The sequence below is a fragment of the Rutidosis leptorrhynchoides genome, chromosome 11 (assembly GCF_046630445.1).
Source record: "Rutidosis leptorrhynchoides isolate AG116_Rl617_1_P2 chromosome 11, CSIRO_AGI_Rlap_v1, whole genome shotgun sequence".
NCBI classification, from domain to species: Eukaryota; Viridiplantae; Streptophyta; class Magnoliopsida; order Asterales; family Asteraceae; genus Rutidosis; species Rutidosis leptorrhynchoides.
This window is the reverse complement of record NC_092343.1, coordinates 238156839-238170069: the sequence shown is the minus strand read 5'-3', so window position 1 is coordinate 238170069 and position 13231 is coordinate 238156839. Positions and strand designations below refer to the sequence as shown.

Sequence of the window (13231 nt, the reverse complement as noted above, 5' to 3'; positions counted from 1 at the left end):
ACATTTGACAAACTGCGGAAAATAAACATGAAGCTCAATCCGCTAAAATGTAGTTTTGGCGAAACTGAAGGGAAATTTTTGGGATATCTTGTTACAGAACAAGGTATTCAAGCTAATCCAAAAAAGATTACGGCTATAGAAAATATGACCGCGCCAAAAACGGTTAAGGAAGTGCAAAGTTTGACGGGCAAACTAGCCGCATTAACGCGTTTCTTGTCTAAAGCTGCTGAAAGGAAGTTGCCATTTTTCAAAACCCTAAAAGGCTGCTTGAAACAAAAGAATTTTGTTTGGTCCAGTGAAGCAGAATCTACGTTTCAAGAGATGAAAAACTTGTTGAAAACTTTGCCTACGTTAACAGCGCCGATTCATGGCGAAATTCTTTATCTTTATATCTCGGTGGCAAACGAAGCTTTTGGATCAGTTTTGATCGCGGAAAGAAACAAAATACAGAAGCCAGTGTATTTTGTTAGCAAGGCTCTTACGGGAAGTGAAATAAACTATGCGCCGATTGAAAAGTTTGTGTATTCGCTTATTTTAACGACGCGAAGGCTACGGAGATATTTTCAAGGGCATCCAGTACATGTATTAACTAATATGCCACTCAAGCAAGTCTTAACAAAGCCAGAGATATCTGGTAGACTCGCATTGTGGGCAGTAGAATTAGGTGCTTATCAAATATCTTACTTCCGCGTAGTTCTGAAAAAGTTCAGGTTATGGCGGATTATATCGCTGAACTATCTGGAGAGTTGGAGGTGATTAATGAGCGAACCGCGCTAAAACTGGAACTCAGCGAGATTTGGGATTTATTTGCTGATGGTGCTTCTTGCGCAGAAGGTGCAGGTGCGGGTTTAGTTTTGGCAAGCTCAAGCCGTGAGGAGCATACTTACGCATTGCAGTTTAATTTTGATGTGACAAACAATGAGGCAGAGTATGAGGCATTGCTCGCAGGCTTAAATATTGCGCAAAAAATGAATATTGTTAAGTTGCGTGCATTTACGGATTCGCAGCTAGTAGCGAATCAGTTTAGCGGATCTTTTGAAGCACATGATCCTTCTATGCAGAAGTACTAGCAGCTATTAAAGGAAACCGCAGCGCGGTTCGAGCATTTTGAACTTTCGCAAGTGCCAAGAAGTCAAAACAAAAAGGCGGATGCTTTGAGCTAATTAGCCGCTTTAACTTTTTCACACTTTCAAAAGCAAGTGTGGGTTGAAGAATTACCAAGTAAGTCAATAGATAGTGACTTAATGGTCGCATCTGTTACAGAGGAACAGCCAAACTGGATGGAGCCAATCCTACAATATATCCGCAGTGATATTCTACCAGAGGATAGTTGCGAAGCTCGTTTAGTACGAGAGCGGGCGCCAATGTATATCATTCAAGATGATATCCTATATCGCAAATCATATTGCGGACCGATGATGCGATGTGTTGGCCCAATCGAGGCAGAAATGCTTGTCGAAGAAGTGCATAATGGTACTTGTGCACTGCATTCCGGTTACAAAACTATCACAGCAAAAATTATGCGGATGGGATACTTTTGGCCATCCCTATACCGCGATGTAGCTAAATTGTTAAACGCTGTAAAAGTTGCCAAAGGCATGCTCCGCAAATTCTGCGACATGATATGATTCCCGTTAATTCGTCGTGGCCATTTAATAATTGGGCTATTGACATTGTAGGGCCATTTCTTGCAGGGCCCGACAATGTTAAATTTCTGATTGTTGCAGTCGATTATTTTACTAGATGGGTTGAAGCTAAGGCGGTACGCACTATTACTGGTGTGAAAGTGCGAAACTTTGTATGGGAATACATTGTTTGCAGATTTGGCATTCCGCGAGAATTGGTTAGCGATAATGGTGCACAAATAGCGAAAGATCCTTTTAAGACATGGTGCGCTGATCTAAATATCATACAAAAATTTACATCAGTGTCGCACCCGCAAGCTAATGGTTTGTGCGAAGTAACCAATCGTGATATTGTAAGTGGTATTAAAAAGAGGGTATGCGAAAGACGAACTGGATGGGTAGATGAATTACCCAATGTGTTATGGGCACATCGCACCACTTTCAAAAAGAGCACAGGTGAAACACCTTTTAGTTTGGTGTATGGTTCTGAGGCAGTAATCTCCGCAAAAATTCTAGTACCAACGCATCAAATTGCTAACTTTGATGACGAAACAAATGATGCTGCGTTGAGCGAAAATCTCAATTTCATAGAAGAGCGGAGGTTAATGGCTGCTATCAGAGAAGCGAATAATAAACAGCAAATCATTAAGTATTATAACAAAAGGGTGCGTGCTTTATCTTTCGCTATAGGCGAATGGGTTCTGCGAAATAATGAAGCAAGCAGAGCAGAAAAGCTTGGCAAATTGGGTCCTAATTGGGAAGGCCCTTATCAAATTGTGACAATTAATGCGGCAGGATCATATAAGCTCGCGGATATAGAAGGGCAAACTTTGCCTAATGCATGGCATGCTGTTTTATTAAAGCGATATTATGCATAGCTTTGCGAAAGATATCAAGGATATATGCACAAAGTGCGAAATTGGATACAAGGCATATGGCTAATGTACTTATTAAGTGTTCTTGTTTTTAATTTTTTGCAAGTCTTGATCACGCTTGTAGAAATTTTAAGAATAGTCACTTGTAAAAGTATGCGAAAAGTTTAATTGCGATATGCGAATAGTTATGAAATGTTTTGTAGTGTATTTCATATTTCTGTAGTATTTCACGGTGTTTATATAGCAAAGTGATGAAATTGCCCACTTTTGCATGCGAATTATTGCGAAAGGAATTTTATATCCTAAGTATTTGATTTTGCCAATGCTTAGATGCTTCGCAATGCTAATTAATTGCCTAAGGATCGTTTCGGCGGACTTAGAAGATTCATAACGTATACGCATATACGCATACAAATTGTTTTACAAAAGTACGCGCTTATTATGTGCACAATAATAAGAGCTGAAAATTGCAAAGGACAAGTTTGTGTTATGAATATTGTTGATAAAAGCGCTATATAAATAAAGAGTACTCGCGAATAAACATAAAAAGATGAAATTTCATTAATAAAAACGCAGAGATAGCTGCGCGCTAAGATGTACAAATCCTTAATCTAATTTGGATAAATCAAGAGCGATGATATCTTTCACAGTAGCATCCTCTTATTGGCTTATTGCATTGACCTTGTCAATGGGAATATCCGCTAAGTTGGCTTGAGCAGTAGCTACAGCGTTACGCGCTACGTCAAGTGAACTGTAGAAACCCGAAACTAATCCATCCGGACGAAGTCCATATTGATTACAAACGAATTACAATAGTTGATAACATCACGAGATACTTGACCTCTATATGATACATTTTACAAACGTTGCATTTATTCTTAAAGGAGAATCTAATATTACATCGATAGTTGACATGTTCGCCTAACATTTCATAATATTCAAATGACCTATTCTGCCATTTTCTTAATAATAATCTCTAATTAACTTCAATGACTCGAATGCAACGTCTTTCTGAATTATGTCATAAATGGCCCCAAGTAATATCCTTAATATGAGCTAATGCACAGCGGAAGATTTAATTCGTACCTGAGAATAACATGCTTTAAAATGTCAACATAAAGTTGGTGAGTCATAGGTTTAGTTTCTATATAATAATCATAACATTTAATAAGCCACAAGATTTCATTTAATTAAATGCGCAGGATCATTACAACTGCAAAAATCATTCATACGATGAGTCGCCTGGTAACCGACCTTAACATAGAGCGCTTAAGATATCTGGCATCATACATTCCACTATTCAAATGTATGACAAGGACCCTTCGAAGTACTAAAGCATTTTCACTATTCGAAAATGGGGGAGGTTGGTGCCCGTAGATCTACCTTTAGGATTCGCGTCAATTAGTGGTTTTCACTAATTATTAGATTACCAAGCATAATAATAATAAGTACAGATATCCGGTATAACAAAACAATCGTAGAATGTAGTTTCATGAACTTGTGCTTATTTTGTAAAACATTTATAAATTTGCATGTATTCTCATCCCAAAATAATTTAGATAGTAAAAAAATGGGACTATAACTCACCATACTGTATTTTGTAGTAAAAATACATATAACATCACTGAACACGCATACGGTTGGCCTCGGATTCACGAACCTAATTAATTATATATTTATATATTGGTCAATATCTATTTAACAATTAAGATCAAGTCATATATATATATATATATATATATATATATATATATATATATATATATATATATATATATATATATATATATATATATATATATATGGTGCCTTACGATTTTTATTAAGACTATAATATATTATCGTAGAACTTAATCACGACTATTATAAATTGTATTTCCATAAGTTCGGGATCAATACATGTATAAATACATGTAGGATACAAGGTAAGTTAGCTAGGATAAGGTTAGCATCCATTTTTATTAATCAAAACCGTAGCTAAAAATAAACAAAAATATCCAATTTTGTTTTACCCATAATTTCTTCGTTTCAAATCCGTTTTGAGTGATTCAACTTGCCATAGTTTTGTATCAAACCGTTATTTATTAATCTAAACAGAAAAAGAATATGTTTATAGTCGAAAATATAGCTTATGTGTCAAATACAAAAAGATAGTCATATTCGTCGTAAGAACGACATCTTGATGACTCTTTTGAAAAACATACTTCCAATTAGAGTTTAACCATGGGTTTTGGATATATTTCATATCCATATAAAATAAGATTTTTCACCAAAGGAAATCTTTTAATTCAAAGTTTAGGATAGGTTTTTAAAATCAAACCCAAAACAGCCCCCGTTGATCTATGACGGCGTATGTTCAGTTTTAAGGTGTTCTTCGTGTTTACAAGTTTTATATCCTTATGTTAGCTTGACATACTGTCATAATACATGTGTTAAAGTATTTTAAAAGTCAAGTTAAAAGGATTATGTTTGTTTGCGAACAAGCTTGAAATCATTCAAACTATGTTCTTGTTGTTAAAATTTTACAACACAAAATAAGATAGCTATATACATATGAATTGAATAAGGTTATGAATAAGGTTACTACCTCAAGTTACTTGGACAAAGTTACTGTAAGAGATGAGAAAAATCCTAGAACCAAAAGAGTGGTGGAGTTGGATTGAAGATTGGAAGCAAACTTGTATTTTTGGAATGATTGTTGAAGTTTTCTTGTGTGGTTTTTCTTATGATGATTAAGGGTTGTTTTTGAAGCTAAATGATGGAGAAAATGCTTGGAGATGATCAAGTATGAAGTTAAAAGTATTTTGAGAGAGAAATGAGAGATTAAGGTGTAAGTTTGAAATAAGAAATGTATGTGGTATTTATAGTTGAAAATGTTACGTAAAAATAAAATAAAATAAAATAAGTAAATCTTAAAAGTTAAAATAAGAAAAAGTATTTTTTTATTTTTATTAAAAGTAAAATCTTAAAAGTTAAAATAAGAAAAAGTATTTTGTATTTTTATTAAAAGTAAAATCTTAAAAGTTAAAATAAGAAAAAGTAGTTTGTATTTTTATTAAAAGTAAAATCTTAAAAGTTAAAATAAGAAAAAATAGTTTGTATTTTTATTAAAAGTAAAATCTTAAAAGTTAAAATAAGAAAAAGTAGTTTCTATTTTTATTAAAAGTAAAATCTTAAAAGTTAAAATAAGAAAAAGTATTTTGTATTTTTATTAAAAGTAAAATCTTAAAAGATAAAATAAGAAAAAGTAGTTTGTATTTTTATTAAAAGTAAAATCTTAAAAGTTAAAATAAGAAAAAGTATTTTGTATTTTTATTAAAAGTAGATCTTAAAAGTTAAAATAAGAAAAAGTAGTTTGTATTTTTATTAAAAGTAAAATCTTAAAAGTTAAAATAAGAAAAAGTAGTTTGTATTTTTATTAAAAGTAAAATCTTAAAAGTTAAAATAAGAAAAAGTAGTTTGTATTTTTATTAAAAGTAAAATCTTAAAAGTTAAAATAAGAAAAAGTATTTTGTATTTTTATTAAAAGTAAATCTTAAAAGTTAAAATAAGAAAAAGTAGTTTGTATTTTTATTAAAAGTAAAAATCTTAAAAGTTAAAATAAGAAAAAGTAGTTTGTATTTTTATTAAAAGTAAAATCTTAAAAGTTAAAATAAGAAAAAGTATTTTGTATTTTTATTAAAAGTAAATCTTAAAAGTTAAAATAAGAAATTTAGTTTTTAGTGAAAATATCTAAGATAAGTTAAAATATATTATGTCATGAATGACATATTACACAAATAATTGAAGATTTCTATTGGTATATACCAATAGTAAATACTTCTAGAAGCTGTGTATAGTACGAGTATAATACGGGTATAAAATATATAAAGATATTTCATGAATCATATATAATAACAAAGATGTCATTTTCCATGATAAAAGGTTGAAAATGATGTTTTCCTACTAGTATATTCCAATAGTAAATACATCTTAATACAATACATATATATTTATTTTAACTTAGAAGTTACAACGTCATTAAGCTTTATATATATATATATCGTTTCGAAGTCCTTAAGTTAGTAGTCTCATTTTATGTATATAATCCATTGTTAATATATTTAATGAGATACTTAATTATCATATATTCAAGATAGATATAATCCATATATATCCATATATATACATAAGTATATAATTACTACAAGTTATGACGTTCGTGAATCGTCGGACAAATGGATGGTCAATGGGTAATTGATTACATGAATATAGTTTCAAACTTTCTAGACTCAACATTAAGGTTTTTGCTTATCGTGTCGGAAACATATAGAGTTTAAGGTTTAAATTTGGTTGGAAATTTCCGGGTCGTTACAGTACCCACCCGTTAAAGAAATTTCGTCCCCGAAATTTGGTAGAGGTTGTCATAAATAACAATAGGAATGTTTTCATGACGAATATGAGGTAATAATAGAGTTTTATCATTATTGGAAGATATGGATAAAACAATTCGATCATGTGAAGCGCACGAGTGAAGCTATCACAAAAGAATGAAATGAGTGAATATGGAATTGTTTTAACTGATGACGTGATTAAGATTGATTTCCAGAATTTAAGAGATTTAAAGAAAATCTTACGTAATAAGATTTGGTTCTTCGGCGATCAGAATCTTCTTTAATTTAATGCGGCAATCTGTTTCGATTTCTCTGTCGGATACTTCACTATAAATCCATTCCTTCGTTTCCTTATTTTCCACAACTCACACCTTCTATTCTTTCCCCCTTGATTCATACTTTAAAGCATTCATCAATATGCTTCATCCCGTCCTGATTCTTAATATACTCCTAACTTTCGTATCTGTAATTCTTCTTTTCTATCTACCACCGGAAGAATCTATTTACTTCTACTATACTCTTGTGTTCATAGTGTTTCTTGTTCTCCCGTGTCTTTATATTGCTATATGCATTGATATACACGGTTTGTAATTTCGGAGTTATTATTGGGCTTTATATTCTTCATTATTTTTCGGAACTTCAGGTTTTCATTTTCTCTTCCAGACTTCGAGTCAAGCGAGTAATGGTCCGAAATTCGTAGGTATGAAACTTGGAATGAACATAGTTAATGCTCTTAGAAAGAAATGATAATGGCACGATTTTTGATTTGTAAAATTACCAGAATATCCTGGAAAAGACCGAATCATCAAGAAATATTTTCTTGATATGTTTAGAAATTGAATAGAATGTAAGAGCCGTGTAACAGGGCACATAATGATGGTACTGTGAATCATCATGTTCCATTAGAAACTCAACATGACTTACTGTAATATAATGACGTTGATCAAGTGTCATTATATTATACTAATTCATGTATGAGTTCCCAACACTGCTTCAAAACATTCCTATTTTAAATTCGAAGATTTAAGAATTTAGAAACTAACACAGTTTCTTTTACGTTGTAACGCAGATATTACGGAGAGATAAATGATCTCAGATAGGAATAGTTGTGAAAATATCTCCGAAAATATGGAGAATATGTATAACGGAAGATATGAAGATATCTTATAATATCTAACATAGGATGATGATGAAGAATATCATCCGGAAAGGTTTAGAATAAGGAGTAAGATTCTAACTAACGGTTTCAGTAAACACTAAATCATTTAGATCCTTTGAAGGCAGATTCAGTCCTTATGATTTATCTACAGCTTCCTTCATACTTTGCTCAAACCGTTTTTCAGTTCCAAATCGTCTCTTTTTCTGAGCTTTACCAACACACTGTACTTCATCATCAATCTTTTGACTGTTAAAGTCGTTTACAATTTTCGTTGCTTCATTAACATTTCAAGAACTACTTCATAGTTCAGGGTGTTTTTCAAAAACTTCGCATTCGAAGTATGAAATTCTTAGGATTAGACATTATAGGTATAACTGGAGAAGTGCTACAAGATTTTCAAAATACTAATTGCGGATACCGCCAAAAAGATAACGAGCTGCTGGTATATCTGCTAATGATGTTGTGAAATATAAAAGATTCTCCGGTTACGACGGCGAATGGACAAGGTATAATTATCGAGGTTATAATAGGAGTAGTCTCACTGAGAAGTCGAAGTGGAGCTGTAACAAAATTAGTTTCTTGAAAAGGAATTGTAGGGTTGTTTTTGCAAATAAATGGCAAAGGATTCAACACGATATGTGTTAAACTATGAATTTGGATTTGAGAGTTTTTCAGGTGCATAAATCTTTTCTTCCGTAGATGAAGTGCGATTGGTTCATCTTTCCGATCGAGGTGTTTTCAAGAATCATGAAAAGTTGTGAATGCGAATTATAATCGTCAATATACGAATGAGGTTTAAAATAGAATCAAGTGGCAAACTTGAAGAATTGTTTAGTTTCATATGTTATAATCAGCATTTTAACTCATTTTAATTGTCCAAAGTTAGCAGTCTAATAGTCCAATTGTCCAATGGTCCAATAAATTAATATATAAATTATATATAATATTCAAATTACTTAATACGTATCGTGACCCGTGTACCAGTCTCAGTGTCGATCACAACTCAAAGTATATATATATTTTGGAATCAACTCCGACCCTGTATAGCCAACTCCCACCTTCACATATAGAGTGTCTACGGTTGTTCCGAAATATATATATAGATGGGTCAATATGATAAGTCGAAACCTTGTATACGTGTCCCGTTATTTAAAATGCGTAAAATAAATAAATATATATCATGACCCATTATACAACGTGTTGTCTCAGAATTAATCTGACATATTGCTGTACATGTGTCCCGACAGTATGTACAGTGCAGAAATTAAAATTGCGAGAATGTAAATTGCGATAAATTAAATGTTAATCAGTTAGCTGGGAACAGTTAGCCGGAACTGTTAGCGTGGATTCCTATCACAATTTCAATTAATTAATTCGTTTGTTTCTAACACTTTTTATTTTCGTTCAATGTTTTCTTCATTATGCCACTTGTTGGATTCTGATAGGTCAAAATCCAAATATGAAATTTGAATAGAAATGGTTATTCTGTGGTGAACGGATACGTATATCGGTAGTTGTAAGTAGGATAGTAAATGATTGTTGAATCAGATTCGAAGAATGTACAGTGTAACTTATTAATGTGAATTCTAAATATTCCTCGGGTACTACCCACCCGTTAAAATGTTTTCATCATTAACAGTTTGTACGAAAGAATTTTTAATTACGATCTTTATGAAAATATACTTGTATATATATTTTCTTCAGATGTAATCATAGATTTAATGAGTCAATAAGATATTAAACTCATCAGGTTTATTGTTAATACTAGATTACATAATCTCTAAAGCATTAGAGATTACTTAGTCGCCATATTGAACGAAGGTAATGAGGTAGAATGGTACATAAATAGAAGATAATCGATGTAGAACGATATATAGAACGAAAATAAAGTGGATAGAGCGATATGTAGAATGGTGATTATACTCGAGGTGTAATTTGAGACGTTGAGATTTACGATGTGGTTGTTGTTTGAGGGTGATAAGGATACCATTGACGTTGATGATGGTGATATGGATTATGCCGCTGGTGCTGCTGCTAGTGTTTGCAACCTTCGCACCATGTTCTCCAAAGCCGTCACGCGAGCGCGAAGTTCGTTCACTTCTGCTAGTACACGAGGATGTTTGGCGGTCGGAGCGAGCGGATGAATAAGATTCGTGATATGGGATATTATATAATCGTGACGAGATACTCTAGAAATGAGAGAGAAAATGGTTTCTCGAACAGGTTCGCCAGTAAGTGCTTCAGGTTCATCGCCACAAGGGCAATTTGGTGGATGAAAAGGATCTTTGAGGTGATACGATTTTCGAATATATGATGATATTCTAACTTTATAGAATACCTATATATATAGTACTAAAGATTCCGTAGACTACGGAGGAATTTACGACATGTGTCAGGCAATTCTATAGTAACAGATACGCTAAGATATGAATTTTGTCTATACACTATCAATGCAGGAAATGCAGTAAGACGTGTCTAGACTTATGAATAATAAGCAGGCAATTTCCTAAGGATAATAAGCAGATGATTTCCGACTAGCAATGATAAGCAAAACTTTTTGACATGCAGACACGGTCGAAGTCCAGACTCACTAATGTATCCTAACAACTTACCAGTTAGACACACTAATGCAGACCTGGTTCGCTAAGACCAACGCTCTGATACCAACTGTAGAAACCCAAAACTAATCCATCCGGACGAAGTCCATATTGATTACAAACGAATTACAATAGTTGATAACATCACGAGATACTTGACCTCTATATGATACATTTTACAAACGTTGCATTTATTCTTAAAGGAGAATCTAATATTACATCGATAGTTGACATGTTCGCCTAACATTTCATAATATTCAAATGACCTATTCTGCCATTTTCTTAATAATAATCTCTAATTAACTTCAATGACTCGAATGCAACGTCTTTCTGAATTATGTCATAAATGGCCCCAAGTAATATCCTTAATATGAGCTAATGCACAGCGGAAGACTTAATTCGTACCTGAGAATAACATGCTTTAAAATGTCAACATAAAGTTGGTGAGTCATAGGTTTAGTTTCTATATAATAATCATAACATTTAATAAGCCACAAGATTTCATTTAATTAAATGCGCAGGATCATTACAACTGCAAAAATCATTCATACGATGAGTCGCCTGGTAACCGACCTTAACATAGAGCGCTTAAGATATCTGGCATCATACATTCCACTATTCAAATGTATGACAAGGACCCTTCGAAGTACTAAAGCATTTTCACTATTCGAAAATGGGGGAGGTTGGTGCCCGTAGATCTACCTTTAGGATTCGCGTCAATTAGTGTTTTTCACTAATTATTAGATTACCAAGCATAATAATAATAAGTACAGATATCCGGTATAACAAAACAATCGTAGAATGTAGTTTCATGAACTTGTGCTTATTTTGTAAAACATTTATAAATTTGCATGTATTCTCATCCCAAAATAATTTAGATAGTAAAAAAATGGGACTACAACTCACCATACTGTATTTTGTAGTAAAAATACATATAACATCACTGAACACGCATACGGTTGGCCTCGAATTCACGAACCTAATTAATTATATATTTATATATTGGTCAATATCTATTTAACAATTAAGATCAAGTCATATATATATATATATATATATATATATATATATATATATATATATATATATATATATATATATATATATATATATATATATATATATATATATGGTGCCTTACGATTTTTATTAAGACTATAATATATTGTCGTAGAACTTAATCATGTTGGGATTTAACAAGTTTCATAATACTTAAAACTTTTTAAGAATCATTTAAAGCGGAAGCATGTAAATAACCATTTAGTAACTTGTTAATCTTTAACCAATTAAGGTTAAATCCCAATTAGGATCAAGCTGTGAAACATACTTACAAACTACAAGCAAGAAAAGAGTTTATACCTACTCCAAGCTTGTTGATAAGTGATGAAGATGATGATGATGAATGGAGCTCCAAAACAATGAAACCTCAAGTAGTTATACCCCAAGATTATCACCAACACCTTGCACTTTGGTTAGGATTTGTTGACACTTGAACTTAGCTTGCAAAAATCAAATGAAGAACCCTTTCTCCCTCTCTAAACCCCACGAAATTCAGCAGAATTTTAGAGAGTTTTGTGCAGTTTTTTTCAAGTATATTTGCATGTATTGGTTCCTACAAGAGTCAAGATGCTTACATATGGAATTGAGAAAGTATGGGTGAAAGATTCCAAGCCAAAAGGATGTGAACTTGCAACTCCAAGGTGTAGTGACCCGAACTTTTCCGAACTCTTCTATGAATATATATTTGCATGAAAACTATATTTACATGATTAAATGTTTCCAACATGTTAAGCAATCAAACTTGTTAAGACTTGGTTAATTGAAACGGAAATTTTATAAATATTTGATCACCCTGTTTGACCGATGATTCACGAACGCTATAAGTGGTATATGACATAATTTTACATATATGAATAAATATATATGTTTAACATGATAAAATGATAATTAAATATATCATTAAGTGTGTCAACAATGAACTACATAAGTAAAAACAAGACTACTAACTTAAGAATTTCGAAACGAGACATACGTAACGATTATCGCTGTAACGATATTTTAATGTATATATATTATATTAAGATATATTCATATATCATGTTAACATGATAATATAATAATTTAACATCTCATTTGATATAACAAACAATGGATTAACAAGATTAAATGAGATCGTTAATTTAAGGACTTCAAAACAAATCAAAACATGTAACGACTAACGATGACTTAACGACTCAGTTAAAATGTATATACCAATAGGAACTAGCATGGGATTCCTCTCTTGATTATGTCATTCATGACAAAATCAAATTTAACTTCTACCATGAGCTAGTCAAACAAGAACTCCTTTTTAACCCCACTCACCACTCACCACCTACTCCATTTCACTTCCAATTTTCTTTCTAATTCTCTCTCAACACCCCCACACACTTATGAACGTATTTTTCCAGTAATTAATCATCATCTTCATCAAAAATTACTTCAAGAATCAAGCTTTAATCATCATAGGAAGAACACTTCAAGAACACTTCAAAAACACTTCCAAATTTACTAGTTCACTTCCAATCTTGCTAATCCATTTCATGTGATCATCCAACCTCAA

The 13231-nt window shown here is 32.2% G+C and overlaps 1 protein-coding gene across 1 annotated transcript; it reads left to right on the top strand.

Moving 5' to 3' along the window:
• Nucleotides 1-1244: 1244 nt before the first annotated feature.
• Nucleotides 1245-2503, top strand: LOC139875469 (uncharacterized). The gene is made up of 4 exons (XM_071862806.1): nucleotides 1245-1473; nucleotides 1680-1778; nucleotides 1929-2081; nucleotides 2421-2503. Exons 1-4 carry the CDS (start codon nucleotides 1245-1247, stop codon nucleotides 2501-2503), a joined length of 564 nt encoding a protein of 187 aa, XP_071718907.1.
• Nucleotides 2504-13231: the final 10728 nt, after the last annotated feature.

What these genes read in the sequence shown, in the direction of transcription:
- LOC139875469 (XM_071862806.1), top strand. Translation starts at nt 1,245, where the DNA reads ATGGTCGCATCTGTTACAGAGGAACAGCCAAACTGGATGGAGCCAATC. An exon ending in TGTCGAAGAAGTGCATAATG is followed by an intron (nt 1,474 to 1,679) that starts GTACTTGTGCAC and finishes TTGACATTGTAG; the next exon opens with GGCCATTTCTTGCAGGGCCC. An exon ending in GGCGGTACGCACTATTACTG is followed by an intron (nt 1,779 to 1,928) that starts GTGTGAAAGTGC and finishes AATTTACATCAG; the next exon opens with TGTCGCACCCGCAAGCTAAT.